At 39.5% G+C, this 19,572-nt stretch overlaps 1 protein-coding gene across 4 annotated transcripts in view; it reads left to right on the forward strand.

The window, feature by feature from the left end:
* Window positions 1-19,572, forward strand: part of NUBPL (NUBP iron-sulfur cluster assembly factor, mitochondrial) — a 152,230-nt gene that overhangs the window by 23,529 nt on the left and 109,129 nt on the right. For all 4 annotated transcript variants that reach the window (XM_073348974.1, XM_073348972.1, XM_073348971.1 and 1 more), the window contains one exon: window positions 2,472-2,562. In XM_073348974.1, coding sequence (XP_073205075.1) covers window positions 2,472-2,562 — 91 coding nt within the window. The remainder of the gene's footprint in view (window positions 1-2,471; window positions 2,563-19,572) is intronic.

The raw sequence follows: 19,572 nt of genomic DNA on the forward strand, positions 1-19,572 counted from the left end.
GAAATCATCTCTGGTGGGGATGGTTTGGCAGTATACCGAGGGAGCATGAACTCAGTCAGTGGCAGTGAAATTATCTTAAACCTTCACTTCCCTCAGTCTGATGTCAAAATTGTAGCAAGGAGTTCCCAGAACTCATTCCATTACCTCTCTGGATGTTCATGGGATTTGTTGCAAAAAACCCACAAAAAGCAGTGAAGGGAAGAATAATGTCAATCAGTTTTAAAACAGTAGGTAGGTTCTGCTGGAAATATTTACTTTGATTTCAGAAGTAATTAGAATGGCACATCCCTAAAATGATGTTTTGATGGGTTTGATTAGCTGCTGACATGGATAAAAGGACTGAGTCAGGAATCTTTATAATCTTTTAAAATATGCATTTTGTCAAAGAACAAAGCAGCACAAAAACTGTTGTTGGTGCCTTTGAAATCGGAAATAAAAATGGGGCTTTCTGATCTTTTAAATTGCAGCTTTCATACATTAGGCATGAAACAGTATAATGTGTCAGAGTAATGACAGTATTTTTTTTAATAGCTTTCACAGGATGTTATAAATTATAAAGTAAAAAGAAAAAAACAAAAAAAAACCCACCCCACTAAATGAGGTCTGAAACTTTCATCTCTGTGATTACGTTTACTTTCCCGTTTGCCAGTGTGCAGATAAAAAAAAACATATTCAAGAACAGAGAACAGAATGTTACGTAGCCACATTCTAGTTTGAGTTTATGGTGACAGTTGATTGAGTTACTTTTTATTTAAAGATCACAACCATGATTTATAGCAATAAGTTTTCACTTCTCATCACAATTACTTCTTAGTGCACTATGTTTATATGCTGCAAAGATGAAACCTTTTAAATTAAGTATTATTGCTCTCTTTCTGAATTCTGTTATAACAATATAAATCTCTAATGCTCTTGACTGATAACCTAGTAATAAAATAGTGTTAAATAAACCGACAAGCTTACCACTCAGTTGCACACATTTTTATGAATTAAATCCTGCCTATTCAAAACTTGAAAAATTTAGAATATGTACTTTATAATTCAGAATAATTTAACAAGTAGTGAACTGAATATTTATAGTTTTGATTAAAGTACATTTCTTTCATAATTTTTTTTAACATATCTGACTTGGAAAACTTGATTAACGAAAGCTATTTTGTGATATTATAAAATACATATTAACCTGAATGACGTTATGGATATCATTTCACATTTGGATATGTTGTTCAAGGTCAGAGACACTTTTGTATTAAGTTCTAAGATATTTAGTAGAAGCCTCTCTACACTCAAAGCCACAAATATGATGATTATTTTCAAGAGCTCAGCTGTCACACCCTACTTCTCATCACAGATGTGACAGGAGAATGCTATGGTGTTGAGGTCCCATATTATTAAGACTTCATTCAAAATAAATACCGAAGTATGTTTTTTGGTGCATGGCCATTAACGGCCTGATTCAAAGTGAACTGGAGTCCCCTGAAAAGGTCCCATAGGCTTTAAAACAGGCCCAAATTTTGTTTGCTTACTGAGGTCCTGAGTCTGTAAGGTGTTCAATGCCATCAACTTTCATTGAAGTTGAAGGTGCTCAAGAACTTATGAAACTGGTTCCTTACTTGATAGTTCGTAAGATGCTGTAACCTGCAGTGCATCTTGGCTGTCGGTGCTAATAACGCATCTTTTGCTAAAATTAAAATTTACGTAACCATTCTTGAAATGACTTTTGTTGTAAGCCTGGAAACAGAAGTTAGAAATTTTGTATGTAAAGTTCCTTGTCTAAATAATTTCCTCTCTACACATTTGAATAATCTGATATTTTTATTTCTCTTGTCAATGGCAGCAATTCAAAAATGAAAACATTTTAGGCATCTTTTTGTAATAAATATGGATCAAGTATAACAGCTTCAGTTGGCTTCATCAGTCTGAATTTTCTTTTAACTGTTTTGGAAATCTGAAGACAAGGATTCTGGTTCCATAAATATATTTCGTTTTATTCATTTTCACCTTTTATTATTTCATTTTATTTCTTTGTCCACTACCAGTTAGTTAAAATAGAAAACGTCAAATTTAAGTATAATGAGGCAGAATATATTTTGCCAGACTGTGACACTTCTGTGTATATGTGTGTGTGTACAGAGGAGGAAGTTTGTGGTGTGGTTTTCCATAAATAATCTACATCAAACACCATGAATAAGGAATATTTCATTGTGTGAGTGAGGATGCTGGTTATTGAGAAAGTAGTTCTTGCAATTGAATCCAATGGCTCAAATCCTAGAGGGACAATGTTGTTGTACTTCATGCATAATACTTTTTACTTCAAATGTAACTTAGAAAGGGAGAGAACAGTGTTAAATTAAGGATGAAATAAAGATCACACATTTATTTCTGAAACCAGCTTTGAAACTTTGCTCAACTGATAATTTTTCTTGAAGCAGAAAAGAGTGTTGACCTTTACAATTTTTTTGGTCCTACAGACAAAAGCAGTTGGTTTGCTTGATGCAGATGTATATGGCCCTTCGATTCCAAAGATGATGAATTTGAAAGGAAATCCAGAATTATCACCAAGTAAGTGTAAATTTACATAACTTTTTTGTTAAATATCTCATGGAGTTTCTGAAGAAAATAGATTTCTTCAAGTTATGAGAGTTATTTTAACAAGGCTTATTTGCTTTAATATTTTTTCTATGTTGCTGGTCAAGCCTCATTCAGTACTTCCTAAAAATCTGCCGTATTTTAAGTATGAGGTTGAATTCTAATATAAGAATAAAGACGTGGTGTATTTGCTTTCTATGATTGTTTCAATTTTTCCAAATGAACTTGTTTTCAAAACTAACACTTTGAAATATATCTGGAGAAGAGGAGAAGGGCGATTATGATGGTTAAAGATGTTTGATATAATGTATTTGGCTGTCCTTTCCCTTAATGCTTTGGGGCCAGATTGTCCAGTACACCACAGTGATTTTTGGCAGGAGATTTGTGCTGGAGAGTTTCCCCTGGGTAGGGGAAACCTCCATCAGTGTAAAAATGGGAGAGGAAGTTTTTTGCTGCCTCTTGCATTAGAAGAGAGAAGGGAAGGGTGAGGGAGAATGGAAGGGGAAGAAAGGGATGGGGAGAGAAGAGGGCTTGGAGAGGCCAAGGCTATGCTGTGTCTAATGTAGACCAGGGTCAGACACCTGAGAATCCAAGAGCCACAATCATTTCCTTGTAAGTCTCTCCTCTACAAAGTGCCTAGGCAGAGCTCAGGTACAGTAGAGAATCTCTTTCTACCCAAATTACGAAAACAGAATGTATTTAATGATTTGTTGTATCCGTCATGACAATAACTGAGCCCATTTACAAAAATTAAAAATATTTGGCCACAAATAAAACCATCCTCCTCACTACAATACTCTCTACCCAGTGATGATCAAGTATTGTCATTCAGCTGACAAATGGACAATACTGTCATGGGCTGCAACTTTACCAAGAATCATTGGCAGCCACAATGTTTCTGGACAGGAGTTCACTGCTAAGTAAAAGGCAGTGTCACACCTTCTAGCTTTTTATCTATAGCATTATCTTTGTGTGGTTAATATGATATCTTATTAAATGTCCTTTTTTTAGAATGCAAAGTCAAGCACTCAAAAGTTAGGAAATATGCTAAATTTAAGTTTTCCTGTTCAAACTTACTTTGCCCCCTTGAGCTTCCAGCATGTGTATAGAATATGATCATAAAATTGAATGCTGTATCATAATGAATATATACGTGGGGGGGCAAATTTAGGACTGTGCAGGCAATTGTAAATTTGGCATTTCCTAATTTTATGCTTGAGTTTGAAACCTAAATAATAAACTTTTATGGATTTTTTTGTTTGTTTATAATTTCCTAGTTTTTTTTTTAAAGGAGCCCCCCCACCCCCTCCAATTCTGTTTATATACAACTGTAATAACCCCAAGCAGCACAAGCAAAGTTTAATCCCTGAATTTTCAGCACTGGCTTCTATTGCATGAGCTACAAGACTTGACTATTTTCAGAGTAACAGCCGTGTTAGTCTGTATTCGCAAAAAGAAAAGGAGGACTTGTGGCACCTTAGAGACTAACCAATTTATTAGAGCATAAGCTTTCGTGAGCTACAGCTCACTTCCTCAGATGCATATCGTGGAAACTGCAGCAGGCTTTATATATACACAGAGAATATGAAACAATACCTATTCCCACCCCACTGTCCTGCTGGTAATAGCTTATCTAAAGTGATTTCCAGCACAAATCCAGGTTTTCTCACCCTCCACCCCCCCACACAAATTCACTCTCCTGCTGGTGATAGCCCATCCAAAGTGACAACTCTTTACACAATGTGCATGACAATCAAGCTGGGCTATTTCCTGCATAAATCCAGGTTCTCACATCCCCCCCACCCCCATACACACACAAACTCACTCTCCTGCTGGTAATAGCTCATCCAAACTGACCACTCTTCAAGTTAAAATCCAAGTTAAACCAGAACATCTGGGGGGGGGGGGGTAGGAAAAAACAAGAGGAAACAGGCTACCTTGCATAATGACTTAGCCACTCCAAGTCTCTATTTAAGCCTAAATTAATAGTATCCAATTTGCAAATGAATTCCAATTCAGCAGTTTCTCGCTGGAGTCTGGATTTGAAGTTTTTTTGTTTTAAGATAGCGACCTTCATGTCTGTGATCGCGTGACCAGAGAGATTGAAGTGTTCTCCGACTGGTTTATGAATGTTATAGTTCTTGACATCTGATTTGTGTCCATTTATTCTTTTACGTAGAGACTGTCCAGTTTGACCAATGTACATGGCAGAGGGGCATTGCTGGCACATGATGGCATATATCACATTGGTGGATGTGCAGGTGAACGAGCCTCTGATAGTGTGGCTGATGTTATTAGGCCCTGTGATGGTGTCCCCTGAATAGATATGTGGGCACAGTTGGCAACGGGCTTTGTTGCAAGGATAAGTTCCTGGGTTAGTGGTTCTGTTGTGTGGTATGTGGTTGTTGGTGAGTATTTGCTTCAGGTTGCGGGGCTGTCTGTAGGCAAGGACTGGCCTGTCTCCCAAGATTTGTGAGAGTGTTGGGTCATCCTTTAGGATAGGTTGTAGATCCTTAATAATGCGTTGGAGGGGTTTTAGTTGGGGGCTGAAGGTGACGGCTAGTGGCGTTCTGTTATTTTCTTTGTTAGGCCTGTCCTGTAGTAGGTAACTTCTGGGAACTCTTCTGGCTCTATCAATCTGTTTCTTTACTTCTGCAGGTGGGTATTGTAGTTGTAAGAAAGCTTGACAGAGATCTTGTAGGTGTTTGTCTCTGTCTGAGGGGTTGGAGCAAATGCGGTTGTATCGCAGAGCTTGGCTGTAGACGATGGATCGTGTGGTGTGGTCAGGGTGAAAGCTGGAGGCATGCAGGTAGGAATAGCGGTCAGTAGGTTTCCGGTATAGGGTGGTGTTTATGTGACCATTGTTTATTAGCACTGTAGTGTCCAGGAAGTGGATCTCTTGTGTGGACTGGACCAGGCTGAGGTTGGTGGTGGGATGGAAATTGTTGAAATCATGGTGGAATTCCTCAAGGGCTTCTTTTCCATGGGTCCAGATGATGAAGATGTCATCAATATAGCGCAAGTAGAGTAGGGGCTTTAGGGGACGAGAGCTGAGGAAGCGTTGTTCTAAATCAGCCATAAAAATGTTGGCATACTGTGGGGCCATGCGGGTACCCATAGCAGTGCCGCTGACAATCTTGAAAAGTTTGAGAACTGGGGCGCACCTGCCAGGGCTTGGGGCTTCAGCCCCGCTCCTGCTGAAGCCCTGAGCCCTGGCAGGTGCACCCCATGGGACTGGAGCCCCGAGACCCCCGTTCCCCGCTGGGCAGAAGCCAGAGGCAATACATGGGGTGGGGGTCTTTGACAGGGCTTGCTGGCCCTGATTGGTTACATGGTGCAGCAGGGCCCCTTCCATGGCAGCTGCTGGAGCCAGCAATCTGGGACCTGTGGCTGTGGGGAGAGGCAGCAGCAAACAGTTAAGAGCTGCAGGGAGAGCAACTGCTTTTGCTGCTGCCTTTTTCTGTGGAGCTAAAGCTTTGGTCCCTCCCTGCAGGTCCCAGCTGTTTGCCACTGCCTCTCCACATGGAGTAACACTTGGGAGCTGCAGGGAGAGGCCGTTGAAGGTAAGGGGGGGGCGGGGCTGGGTGTGAACCTTTAAATTGTGCCCCCCCCCCCACTCAGCAGATATCAGTTGTCTCTGGCAGAAGCCCCTGCAGAGTTGAAGCCTTGAGCTTCTTTCCCCTCAGGCTGGTAAGTGGAAAATGGCGGAGGGGAGGGGGGAGAGGAGAGGAGCTCCATGAGCCCCACTTCAACTGTAAAATAGCCACATGCAGCTTGTGAGCCATGGTTTGGCCACCCTTGTTATATAGACTGTAAACAAGTTACTCCTTAGCCGTGGCCCACGTTCATAGAAGATATGGGTTGGAAGTAGACCACAGGAGGTCATCTAGTCCAACCCCCTGCTCAAAGCAGGACCAATCACCAACTAAATCATCCCAGCCAGGGCTTTGTCAAGCCAGGCCTTAAAATCCTCTAAGGATGGAGATTCCACCACCTCCCTAGGTAACACATTTCAGTGCTTCACCACCCTCCTAGTGAAATAGTGTTTCCTAATATCCAACCTAGACCTCCCCCACTGCAACTTGAGACCATTGCTCCTTGTTCTGTCATCTGCCACCACTGAGAACAGCCAAGCTCAATCCTCTTTGGAACCCCCCTTCAGGTAGTTGAAGGCTGCTATCAAATCTCCCCTCACTCTTCTCTTCTGCAGAGTAAACAAGCTCAGTTCCCTCAGCCTCTCCTCATAAGTCATGTGCCCCAGCCCCCTAATCATTTTCGTTGCCCTCCAGTGGACTATCTCCAGTTTGTCCACATCCTTTCTTGTCGTGGGGGGCCCAAAACTGGACGTAATACTGCAGATGCGGCCTCACCAGTGCCAAATAGAGGGCAATAATCACTTCTCTCAATCTGCTGGCAGAGCCCCTATTAATGCAGCCCAATATGCCATTAGCCTTCTTGGAAAAAAGGGCACACTGTTGACTAATATCCAACTTCTTGTCCTCTATAATCCTCAGATCCTTTTCTGCAGAACTGCCGCTTAGCCAGTCGGTCCCCAGCCTGTTCCAAGGATTATTCCATCCCAAGTGCAGGACTCTGGTGCAGCTCCAACCTGGCCCATTGACACGCTAAAAGTATCCTCCTATTTGTCTAGGTCACTCTGGACTCTCTTCCTACCCTCCAGTGTATCTACCTCTCCCCACAACTTAGCGTCATGCAGACTTGCTCAGAGTGCAATCCATCCCATCATTCAGATCGTTAATGAAGATGTTGAACAAAACCAGCCCCAGGTCCAACCCTTTGGGCACTCCGCTTGATACCGGCTGCCAACTAGACATGGAGCCGTTGATCACTACCCATTGAGCCCAACGATCTAGCCAGATTTCTATCCACCATATAGTCCATTCATCCATTCCATACTACTTTAACTTGCTGGCAAGAATACTGTGGGAGTATTCAAAAGCTTTGCTAAAGTCAAGGTATATCATGTCCACCACTTTCCCCATATCCGCAGAACCAATTATCTACTCATAGAAGGCAATCAGGTTGGTCAGGTCTGACTTGCCCTTGGTGAATCTATGTTGACTGTTCCTGATCACCTTCCTCTCCTCCAAGTGCTTCAAAATGGATTCCTTGAGGACCTGCTCCATGATTTTTCCAGAGACTGAGGTGAGGCTGTAGTTCCGCGGATTCTCCTTCTTCCCTTTTTGAAAGATGGGCACTATATTTGCCTTTTTCCAATTGTCCGGCACCTCCCCTGATTGCCATGAGTTCTCGAAGATAATGGCCAATGGCTCTGCAATCACATCAGCCAACTCCCTCAGCACCCTCTGATGCATTCGATCTGGCTGCATGGAGTTGTGCACGTCCAGCTTTTCTAAATAGTCCTTATCCTGCTCTTTCACCACAGAGGGCTGGTCACCTCCTCCCCATACTGTGCTGCCCAGTGCAGCAGTCTGGGAGCTGACCTTGTCTGTGAAGACTGAGGCAAAAAAAAAAAAAAAAAGCATGCTCCTGCTTTTGGCTGGCTCAGTTCTTCACAAGGGTCACCAATAAAGGAAGACTACTGAGAATCTGGTGCATGTCAAAAAGCATCGACCTCCCCAAACTTGGTAAAGACCTAAACCAGGCATCAGCCACAATTAGTGTAACTACAAATTTGTGCTGTGAAAATTCCACACTGTACAGTTTTAGGCTCTTTACGTGAATTTCCATTTATTTCCTTAATGTAAGATGTCACTTTAAAAAGAAACTGTTAACCCCTCTAGCTGCCAAGAAAATTAACTTATGGTAGACTGAAAACCTTATTGACGTGAACTGACACAAACCGAGGTCTGTAGATGGGCTGAAATAATGGGCCAGGTAGGAGCTGCACCAGTTGACACCAGGAGAGAATTTTACCTGAAAGCTCTAAAGAGATGTGTGCTGTCACAGTAATATGTTAATTCTGAAACTTAATGACTACAGTTCATTTTTGCTGCTATTAACCGTATTACTACTGATTTGGTTTAACACAAAAATCTATTTAGTGTGACTGTAGCTTGATAATAGTGTGTTTAGATTTATTGGCCAGGACATAATAGAACAAGAATCAGAATATATCTTTAAAAGATGTAAATCAGAAATCACATTAGGAAATAAAAAATAGTGATACTTTCCCAATCTCCATTCCCAACCCAAACTCTGTCTAATGACGAAACCAAAAATATGAGGTTGCTCGTAGTAGATTGTCCCAGTTTGTTTAATTGAATCATCCTTTTTTTCATATTTTAATCAGAAATGACATACTAAACAATTTTGATATTTAATTGTCTTCATTAGGTTTCAGAATAAATACTTCCTTAAATGGGGGAAGTTCACAACTGTCTCAGACGCTCTTGTCAACTGCTGGAAATGGCCCACCTTGATTATCACTACAAAAGGTTCCTCTCCTCCCCTCTCCCCCCCCCTGCTCTCCTGCTGGTAATAGCTCACCTTACCTGATCACTCTTGTTACAGTGTGTACGGTAACATCCATTGTTTCATGTTCTCTATGTATTTAAATCTCCCCACTGTATTTTCCACTGAATGCATCCGATGAAATGAGCTTTAGCTCATGAAAGCTTATGCTCAAATAAATTGGTTAGCCTCTAAGGTGCCACAAGTACTCCTTTTCTTTTTGTGAATACAGACTGACACGGCTGCTACTCTGAAACCTGTCTTGAAACTGTTAAAAGTTTGAGTACCAGCCGTGTTAGTCTGTATTTGCAAAAAGAAAAGGAGTACTTTTGGCACCTTAGAGACTAACCAATTTATTTGAGCATGAGCTTTCGTGAGCTACAGCTCACGTCATCAGCTCACGAAAGCTCATGCTCAAATAAATTGGTTAGTCTCTAAGGTGCCACAAGTACTCCTTTTCTTGTTGTTACAAGCTATCTGCAGACTTCGGTAGATAGATATTATTACTTCTGTTTCACATTGAAGGCTGTTTTTGGAATGACTTGACTTAATTTTGTTTAACTGAAGTTTTGATTTTTACAAGATACAACCTTTAGGAATAAGTAGACTGGAGTTCTTTCAAGCTGACCTAATTTCACCTCCATTACAAATAACAGAATCTTCAGTCAAATGTTTGATATTTTTAGCTCTCAAAATAAGGCTCTGGGAAGGGGAGAGTGATCTAGGAAGGGTGAGGTGGGCTGGCCTCTGAGCAAGTGAGACGAATATCCTTGTTGCTTTCTTCAAACAACCATAATTACAAATTTCTTAGTCTGAAATAGCTATTCTAATTCTTGAGTGAAGATAGATTTTTATAGTGGTTGCAAAATGTTTACCTGCTTGTTCAGTTTTTTAAAATTGTTTTACTCTGATACTGTTTAATGCAGGATAATAATTGAGTGTTAACCTTTTAAATTGCTGGCATTTCTTTTAGATAAATCTGTGCTTGCTCAACAGTTGAACATTTTTATGCAAGTGCACATTTTTCATATCATCTGATTTTTCTAGCTATTGTAGTATATTGTGTGAAACTAAAGTTCTGATTATGTTTAGATGCATAACATTTTAGGTAAAGTACTGTGTACTGTATTTTTCTGATAGGAACATTGTGGTTGTTAAAGGAATATGGTCAACTTGAAAAATCACACGTGTATCTGAACATTTCGTACTCAGCTGACGTTATGAGTGACCTTTAAGATTACTGAAAGAGAAAGATTGGAGGAAATTATTTTTCTCTGTTAGTTTAGTATGTGCATTTGGCAGCACTTCATGTATAGAGGCATTCCTTTGCCGCATTACTGTCATGCACGGCTCTTGTGGGACTGCAACTTCTTGGACTATTTTAGGATTTACAAAGGGAAGTATGTCAGGCAGTGGCAGTAGCAAAGCTAAAACTGAAAGGGGTAACAGGTGAATGTGTGCAGGCAGAGATAGTGGGGGTTGAAGGTGGGTGGGGTTGAACTTCTTGGTCAGTTTAGTCCTCAAACCCTTTTAAAAACATCCCCGGAGTAGAAAAATTAACATTCAATTAAAATAGGAATTTTAAAAAATTCCGGATATTTTAATAAAAGGGTGCTACCAGAATTAAAAAAATAAAAAATAAAAAAAAATTAGTCAATGTAAAAAAAAAAAAATCTATTTGGCAGTGTCCCTTTAAATTATATATCAAATTCTATAGCCAGTTGCAAGATTAGCCTTTGCTGCGGTGCTGTCTGTGCTTGGTTGAGACTTGGCTTCACAGTTCCCACCTGCTGCTGCTGATTTGGAAGCTCTTGTTCTTGATGCTGCTGACTACATGAAGTAGAAAGCTGAAAAGCTTAATGAAATGATTGTAGCGTAATTGAGAAGCAATCAGTATTATCCAGCACCTCTTGAGATTTAAAGCAGGGTTTTTCCTTCAGTTAGTACAAGAGACTAAAATGTAATATTTTCAGATTTGTAACTAAATCATGTTTGTAACTAAATCTTGGACAGTATATAAGGTGATTGGGTTTTGATATCAAAGCAAGATAAACTGTTGGCAGGTTGTTAAAATTAATCTGCAGTTTTGTGCTTTTATTAATACTTTGTATGTTTTCAACAGCTTCTGACTGAATATCTTGAAATCTTTGCATACATGAATGCGTTAGTTTGGCTCTACTCTGAAAAGAGACAGTGTAAAAATAGCAACATGTTAATCAATAAGTCCTGTTCTTTCTGTGTTTACTTCTGTAACAAAAATAAGTGTGTCGTGATGGTTGTATTTTAAACTACTTCTGTTAACCAGAGCTGTATTAAAGCATAGGTACTATATGCCTACCCATCTGACCTGAGCTCCTGAAGTCACAAGGTGTCAGAATCTCATCTGTAATTTAAAAAAAAAATGCAAGAAACTAAACTTATTTCTAGCCCTTGTGGTTGCAAAGATACCCTCTGATCATGTTTTCAAGTTTAACTGTCATGGTGAATTTTTCCTGACTTGCGGATTGCCTGAAATCGTAGATCCAAGGGATGAACTTGTCTATTCATCTTAGTGAGTCGTTAAGTATGGAAACCCCAAATCTGCAGGTCCCACTAACACCATCCTGGCATAGAACTGTGTGTTACTATTTAAGTGCCACATTCCAGGGTGCAGACAGTGATGGGATGTGTCAACACCTGTCCTGCAACCTTGGTAGCCCCCAGCAGAATCCTTTGCTTAGGCCCCACCCACCTAAGTCCTTACTCCTCCAGGACACTCAGCCTGCTTGAAGACAAGGAGCAGGGGTCCAGAGACGGGGAGCCCCTAGTCTGCCCAGAAGATGGCTCTTGCACAGGTGGCTTCTGCCACTGCCAGCAGGGACAGGATCCATGATGCCAATCCACAGCATAAGGATGGGATTATTGGGAGTGAGGGGCATGTGAGGTATGCTCGGGCCCTGGATTGCCTTAATCTAGTCTTGGTGTTAGCTGTGTAGTGACAGCAGTTATGAGAGATGAACCTACATTTTGTTCCTTCTTGTGTATCATCAGGAGACTAAAATAATGGTACAGAGAAGGGAAAAGAGACTTCTTACACTTTCTCACAGTACAAGAACAAGGTGCCATTCAAACAAATCTGAATAGGAACAGATTTACAGTTGACTCAGTTAAATATAATTAGCTTGTGGAACTCATTACCACAATACCCATGGTGTCCAAGAGCACAGAAAATATTAAAAAGTTACACTCATTATCCATCTTAATGTCTAATATTAAATTACACTGGATAGGAATTAAAAAAGAATATAAACCATTAGTCACTAACTCTGGGGGGGAGGGATTTAGGTACATTAGTCGATAATTAACTCTTAAAGGGATCTAACACCCTCTTCAGCAGCATCTGGAATTTGCCACTATCATCAAAAACAGAATCTTGGACTTGGTGAACAACTAGTTTGAGCCAGTATGTCACTACCTAGAATTACTTAGTAAATTTCACTTATAGCGCTGTCAAGGCTGATTTCTCCACTCTGGCACGTTGAGTGCAGAAGGTGGGGGCCCACATGGATTCTAAAAATTAATATTGGCCACTCCAAACTGGTATTAAACTACGAAGCTCACAGCTTCTCTCTGACCTTGGGTGGGTAGATGCTGCCAAATGCAAAACCCCTTGGAACCCAGGAAGGCTCACTTGGGAATTCCTTCCTGTACGGTACCCTCAAGCCCTTTCACACACACCTCCCCTCCGGGGAAGAGCTGAGAAGGAAAACAAAGGAAATTAACTGTTGCCCCCAGCTAATTAAACAACATATGCACAAACTTCTTAGGACACCAAAATCCAATCCTGTTCTTAAAAAAGGTAAATTTTATTAAAAACAAAAAGAAAGAAAATACATCTAAAACTTAGGCTTTTGTTAGATTTTAAAAAACCCACTTACAAAAATTAAACATCAAGAATAACCTTCTTGCGATCCAGCTTAAAGGTTACAAGCAAAACAAAAACATTTGGGGTTAGCACAGAGGAGTTCACAAGCCAATAAGAAATAAACAGAAACAAACCTAATCGCATCTTCCTAGACATTCCCTAATTTACTTACATATCTGGATTTCAGATAAGCAATCTCTAGGTATGATTTGATGGTTTTTCATACCTGGCTTAAAGCTTCACAGAATAACTGCTGTCCTGTTCCCTTCTTCCCCAGAGAACCACAACACACAGACAAAGGGAAGTTCTTTCCTCCCCCCACCCCCTCCCCATTTTAAAAAGTTCTAGCCCTCCTATTGGCTCTTTTGGTCAGGTACCCACTCCTTTCCTTTTACCTGTGGGCTTGTTAACCCTTTACAGGTAAAGCAAGTGGTGAACAACTACCAAGAGGGATTCTAGAGCTAGCTGGCTGGCTGAGTGCCCACAAGAAGGAGCTGTTCCCCATCTCATTTATCATAAGGACCAATACATTACATCTGTACAACCTCACCGAAAACAATTAGGTTGCACAAGGGCAAATTGGAGAATAAGTTAGTTTGCATAACTTTTCTTATGCATCATCCACCATAATAAAGGAAGAAACCAGATTAGCTCTGAGCTTTCAGGTAGAGTTTTTAAGAATGGCAGTCATAAATGTGTTTGTATGTGTACTTGTGTGTCTGTCTGCAAGCTGAATATATTTGATCTAGAATAAATTGACAGGCAAAAAATATGGAAACCCAGAATGCCATTTTTAAAGTCACTTTTCTCAGTAGAATAGAGCTATTAAAACGTCATAGACAACTTAAAATCTAGCCAATTTAAAAATTAATTTTAAAGTAGTTTTAAATATACATGTATTCCTGAATCTTTCTGCTAATTTTTGTCATCTTACAATCACACTTTCCTATTTTTAACATTTTCTTGCCCTTGTTCTTTTATGAAACCGTCCCACATACAGTAAAATTTACTGATTCCAGGAGAAACGGTGAAATTTAAGAGATCTCAAGTGTTATTGAGTACATAAACAAATAGGAAAATAGAGAAAATGTGGGTGTTCTTTAATGCTTATAGGTGTTAAAAGTAACAATAAAGAAGTAAAAATGACACCTGTCTAAAATATTTTTTTTAGGCTGATAGTGTTTTCTAAGCCTCACAGCATCCTTGTGAAGCATGTAGTAGGTCCATTTTACAATTGGAGAATCTGGGCTACAAAGACTTGACTTGCTGAAAGTGGCACAAAAAGAACTAAGGCATTCAATAAATCTAAAAAAATAATTTTTGGTAGATTTGGAAATACAGCTCAGTTTACCTACCTTCATTTTCATACCATGCTCATCACCAAGGTATTTCGGGGTATTACAACTGTTAAAATACATTTTTAACAGGACCTTTATCTCCAGTTTCCTTTTCTTCTATCAGTTTTATCTTTGTGTATTAATGAATTTATTTGCTCTGAGAGAGCTAACTTAAATAAGTGAGCTTTGCATTTTGTTCTGAAGATGGATGTCTGATGTTTTTATAGAAGTTAATTTCAGAATTGCAGTTCAGTTGTAGGTAAGCGCTGTCCACTGCCCTCATAATTCTCATTGTTGTTGTTGACCTTTCTAGTGCACTAGCTGACTGGGGCAGCTATAGTTGTGTAGAGGGAGGTAGTCAGTTCTTCAGGTAGCATGGGCTAATCCAGTAAATGGCTTTTGAATATTTGGACAAAAACCGTGAATTTGGTTGTGTGCTGCTCATAGAGCTATGCAGAGAGATCTGCTGCTGAGTAGGTGGGATGCTGCATCTTGAATCAAGTGGAAGTTTTTCAGAGTTGTCAGCTTCATTCCTCTTAGATACAATGAATTCAATAATCAATCATGGTGGTCACTAATTTGTGGTTCACTGTAGCCAAATCAGTTTAATGGAATAACGCTCTGTCTTCTGACCAGCTACAGGTAGAAAAAGGCTTTGGATCCACAAAGACCTCAAGGCTATTTTGTGCATCATTTTGATGATTGGGGGGAAGGCACTTTTGACGGAAGGTACTGGCTTCAGAGAACTCACCCATCTTGTGCTTTTAGTACAAAACCATACATTTCAACTACTTTGAAATGTAGTTGACTAATACACGATCAAAATCAGCATATTTTTCCTACTTATGCCAGACTTACCTTTGAATCATAATCTTACAACAAGCAGCTGTGTTTTTGCTTTTTTTAACTCTTTAAAATTGAGTTGATGCATTCTGAATTAATTGCTTTTTACACCCAGAAAATGAATGTAATAGGAATTGATTGGGGGAAAAAAAGAGCTGTGTTATAAAGTGGAAGGGCTGTGGAGGGTTTGTAAACTTCTTTTTAAGCTTTTCTGTGTTTTTGGTGATTTGAGTTGATGGTCGGTGAGTGTTTTATAATTGGGGAAAAAATCATAATGTCAAAAATGAGCCTAATTATTTCAGAAAATTAGCATTTCATAACTTCTTTAGACTTCATTTGGGGATTATATACTACTTTACCATTAGGAAGCTAAAGCTGAGCAATGCCTCATATATAGTCTTACTCAAATGCTTGAAGAAACATAAGAAGCCCATGTAAGGCGCACTCAAATTTGCTGCTCCCCTTAGAAAGGGAAGGAAAAAAAAAAGGATTGGATTTAACAGTGACAGCACACAATATGGATGAGAATTGCTATTTAAAGCATGATTTGAAATGAAAAATGTTTGTGTTCGTAGAGAGCTAACAGTTTCATAGTTATGAAAAGGAATGTTTATGTTCCCTAAAAAATGGCATTGTATGAGTTCTTTCCTGTTCACTGAGCTTCATGAGTAATAGATTTCAGAGTAGCAGCCGTGTTAGTCTATATCCACAAAAAGAACAGGAGTACTTGTGGCACCTTAGAGACTAACAAATTTATTTGAGCATAAGCTTTTGTGGGCTACAGCCCGCTTCAACGGATGCATAGAATGGAACATATAGTAAGAAGAATATATATACAGAGAATATGAAAAGGTGGAGTAAGAGGCTAATTTATTAAGATGAGCTATTATCAGCAGGAGAAAAAAACTTTTGTAGTGATGGCCCATTTAGACAGTTGGCAAGAAGGTGTGAGGATACTTAACATAGGGAAATAGATTCAATATGTGTAATGACCCAGCCACTCCCAGTCTCTATTCAAACCCAAGTTAATGGTATCTAGTTTGCATATTAATTCAAGCTCAGCAGTTTCTCATTGGAGTCTGTTTTTGAAGTTTTTCTGTTGCAAAATTGCTACCTTTAAATCTGTTACTGAGTAGCCAGAGTGGTTGAAGTGTTCTCCTACTGGTTTTTGAATGTTATGATTCCTGATGTCAGATTTGTGTACATGTATTCTTTTATGTAGAGACTGTCCGGTTTGGGCAAAGTACATGGCAGAGGGGCATTGCTGGCACATGATGGCATATAGCACATGGGTAGACATGCAGGTGAACGAGCCGCTGTTGGCGTGGCTAATGTGATTAGGTCCTATGATGGTGTCCCTTGAATAAATAAATGGACAGAGTTGGCATCGGGCTTTGTTGCAAGGTTAGGTTCCTGGGTTCATGGGTTTTTTTTGTGTGGTTGCTGGAGAGTATTTGCACCGATATGACTAAATACAAGGAGCAGATCTGTTGAATAGGGAGGTCCCTATTTCTACAGTCATTTCTGAGAGAACTGCACTTCGAGAACATTATTGTTGGATAACGTTATTTTATGTTTCATTGGGTTTTTTTTTCATTATATTAGAGTATATACAGGGGTATCTTGATGGTTAAATAACGCTATTAATGCAGGATATAATGGCAGTGCTTCGGTTCCTTCTGTAGTCCTAGTCCAAGCCAGACTGTTAGTGAGAAAACTGAAAATACCAATTGCAGTACCTTTGAGGTAGTACTACATTTACATTGATAATATAGTGTGAAACCAAACCTGAAGTCTCAATGAGACTATTTTGGCCTTCTGGCATAAGCAACTAAAGTAATGGTTGGATTTTTAAAATTTGTAACTGGATGATTAACCCCTCTTTGGGTGCAGCACTCCTCACCTCTGCAGTTGATTGGTGCCTCCTGTGTCCTCCTCTGCCATGCCCTGGAACTCTTGTTGCAGCCCACCTTGCCACTTTCCCTCTTGCCCTTTTCTTTTTGTGTGTGTGTGTTTTTTTTAATTGTAATCTCATGTTTTCCTTTGTTTATGATTTTGCTTTCTGTTATTTGCTCCATATCTTCTGTTCTCCTCTCACCTTCAGTTCTGTTCTGTTCAGTCACTATATGTTGTATCTTTTCCCTACTAGACAGCATGACTGTGTGCATGTTGCCGTAGAGACTAGTGGGCCACGTTCAGAGAGCCGCACTCTCTAGCATCAAGTAGAATGTGCAGGTAGCAGGCCAGAAAGACAGGTGCGCTTCCCCTGAAGATTTTGGCGCCGCCCTCAGATTGAGAATCGCTGGCCTTGGGGTATTTATTTTTATTTTTCCCACAAAGTATAAAAGCCAAGGAGACAAACGCTATTGTGGCTTGAAACTGGGCCTTTCAGGTACTTTATGGGGTCGAGCCTTGAACAGATATGGTGTTGAAGCCTGTCATATTTCCCCTTTTATTCTTTTTCCCTTTGAATGGCTTTACAAATCTGTATTCTTTTCTGTCTCCTGATTTTTTTACTTTTCTCCCTCTTGTCAAAACTCTTTTCTTTTAGTTATGTCCCGAGATGTCAAATCTCCCTTTAACTTCCACAGCCTCATGTCTGTTTTCTTCAGTCCTTTTTGTAGTTCTTTCTGTTTAGTCTCCTATAGTTTGGAGCTTTCAGATCCTTGACTTGGCCCAAAATCCTCTGTGGTAAACCATGATAGGCTGTCAGTCTTGGAATGTAACTGGAAATTCCTTTTTGGATCCAGGAAAGCAGCAAGTATGTTTTTTCTCATTCTTTCAGACAGATGACATCCGAGAATTGCTGTTTACTGTGAGTAATATACAGTGTTGCAGAAACTGGAATCCTAATTAAGGTGGTGGGGGAAGAATTTACAGTCACTGCAGTACCAAATCAGACATTTTAAAAATCATGTGATGCAAAATTATTCAAGATTTTACAAATGGAGAAGGCTTAAAATCTGCTCCAAATAGCATGTACAGATAGTATATTAACTAAATGGATGACTCATATAGTCAGTATTGCTTTTATGTTACAGAATACAGCGTATATGCTGCAATATGTCATTCACTCCTTCACTGGCATTGTGGCAATGACACAGTTTGTCTTGTAGTAAGAGTCTTTTTTGTGTTTTAAGTGATGAGACATCCTGGAGATGTGAGGAGGTGGGAAATAATGACCTATATTATGATAAACTCAGCTAATGAAGAACTCCACAGAAAGCTTTTGTTCACAGTGCAGTGGATTCCTAAGCTTCAGTATAAACTTTGAACAAATACTAGCTTGCTATAATTTTTCTTAAATGCATGTAGAGAGGTTACTGCATGATTTTTATTTAAATAAAATGTTGTGGTAGAGGAATTAGTACTTTTAGTCATAAATACACTGTTAAATCTATAGTTACTACAGGATCTCATGTATAAACTAGCTAGTTTTAAGCATTAAAAATATTGTTTAGAGACTTGAGGGAAAATACATTGAGAAATGTAACCATTGGTGCTGCATTTCTTACAGTAGTTTATTTTTACTTTATGCCCAGACTTTTTCTCCTCACCAAAGGAAAATATTAAATAGCTTTAGTAAAGCAACAAAACTGACCCACATTTCTGAGATGTTTTGTTTATAATCAACCAGTTTTGAAGTACTTTGTTATGAGTGAAAGGATGAGAAGAAGAATGGCTCAAGTCTACTTCACCACAGACTTCCTGTGTGATCTTGGATAAGTCACATAGTCTCTCTGTGTGTGTGGCTTGGTTCCCCATCTATAACATGGGGATAATAGTACTACCCTACTTCACAAGAGTCTTGTGAAGATAAATATATTAAAGATTGTGAAATGCTCAAATACTACAGTAATGAGGGCCACACAAATTCATGCGATAGAGCACAAGAGATAAACACACATCAAAGTACGGCTCTGATACCATCATGGGACCTCAGTAGACAGACCTGTATGCTTGCATGGAATGCCTTTTGAAGCCAGTGGAGCAAGGTGATTATGGACTTGATTTCAAGACCAGGGCTTGCTTATTGCTCAAATGGATTTGGAAAAAACTTGTCAGTTGGTATAGCCAATATAAAATTACCGTATTTTTTTTTGGTATCTAGACCTCTTTATAGGAAAAACAGTCCTCCTTTCTTGTGTTTGCTGTATCAGTTAAGGTGCTTTTATCAGGTGCTCTCCTGGAATTAGATAAACAGATTGTGAGTTCCTTATTCTCACTGGTGGGCTGTTACTTGCACAAATACTCATTGTCAACAGGAGTATTCATGTATGTAATCACACATGGTGAGTTAAAACTACTCTACATGAAGTTAGTCAAGGTATTCTCTATCTTCTGAACAATGAGACCAGCCATGTTTAATGAGCTAAATCATTGGTAGGTCAATAAAATACCTACTGTACATGGTGAGTATTTTTGTAGTCACACAGATGTGTGTGGCACAGGTGGAGCTGGTAG

This window comes from Lepidochelys kempii, chromosome 6, assembly GCF_965140265.1.
Source record: "Lepidochelys kempii isolate rLepKem1 chromosome 6, rLepKem1.hap2, whole genome shotgun sequence".
Taxonomy (NCBI): domain Eukaryota; kingdom Metazoa; phylum Chordata; order Testudines; family Cheloniidae; genus Lepidochelys; species Lepidochelys kempii.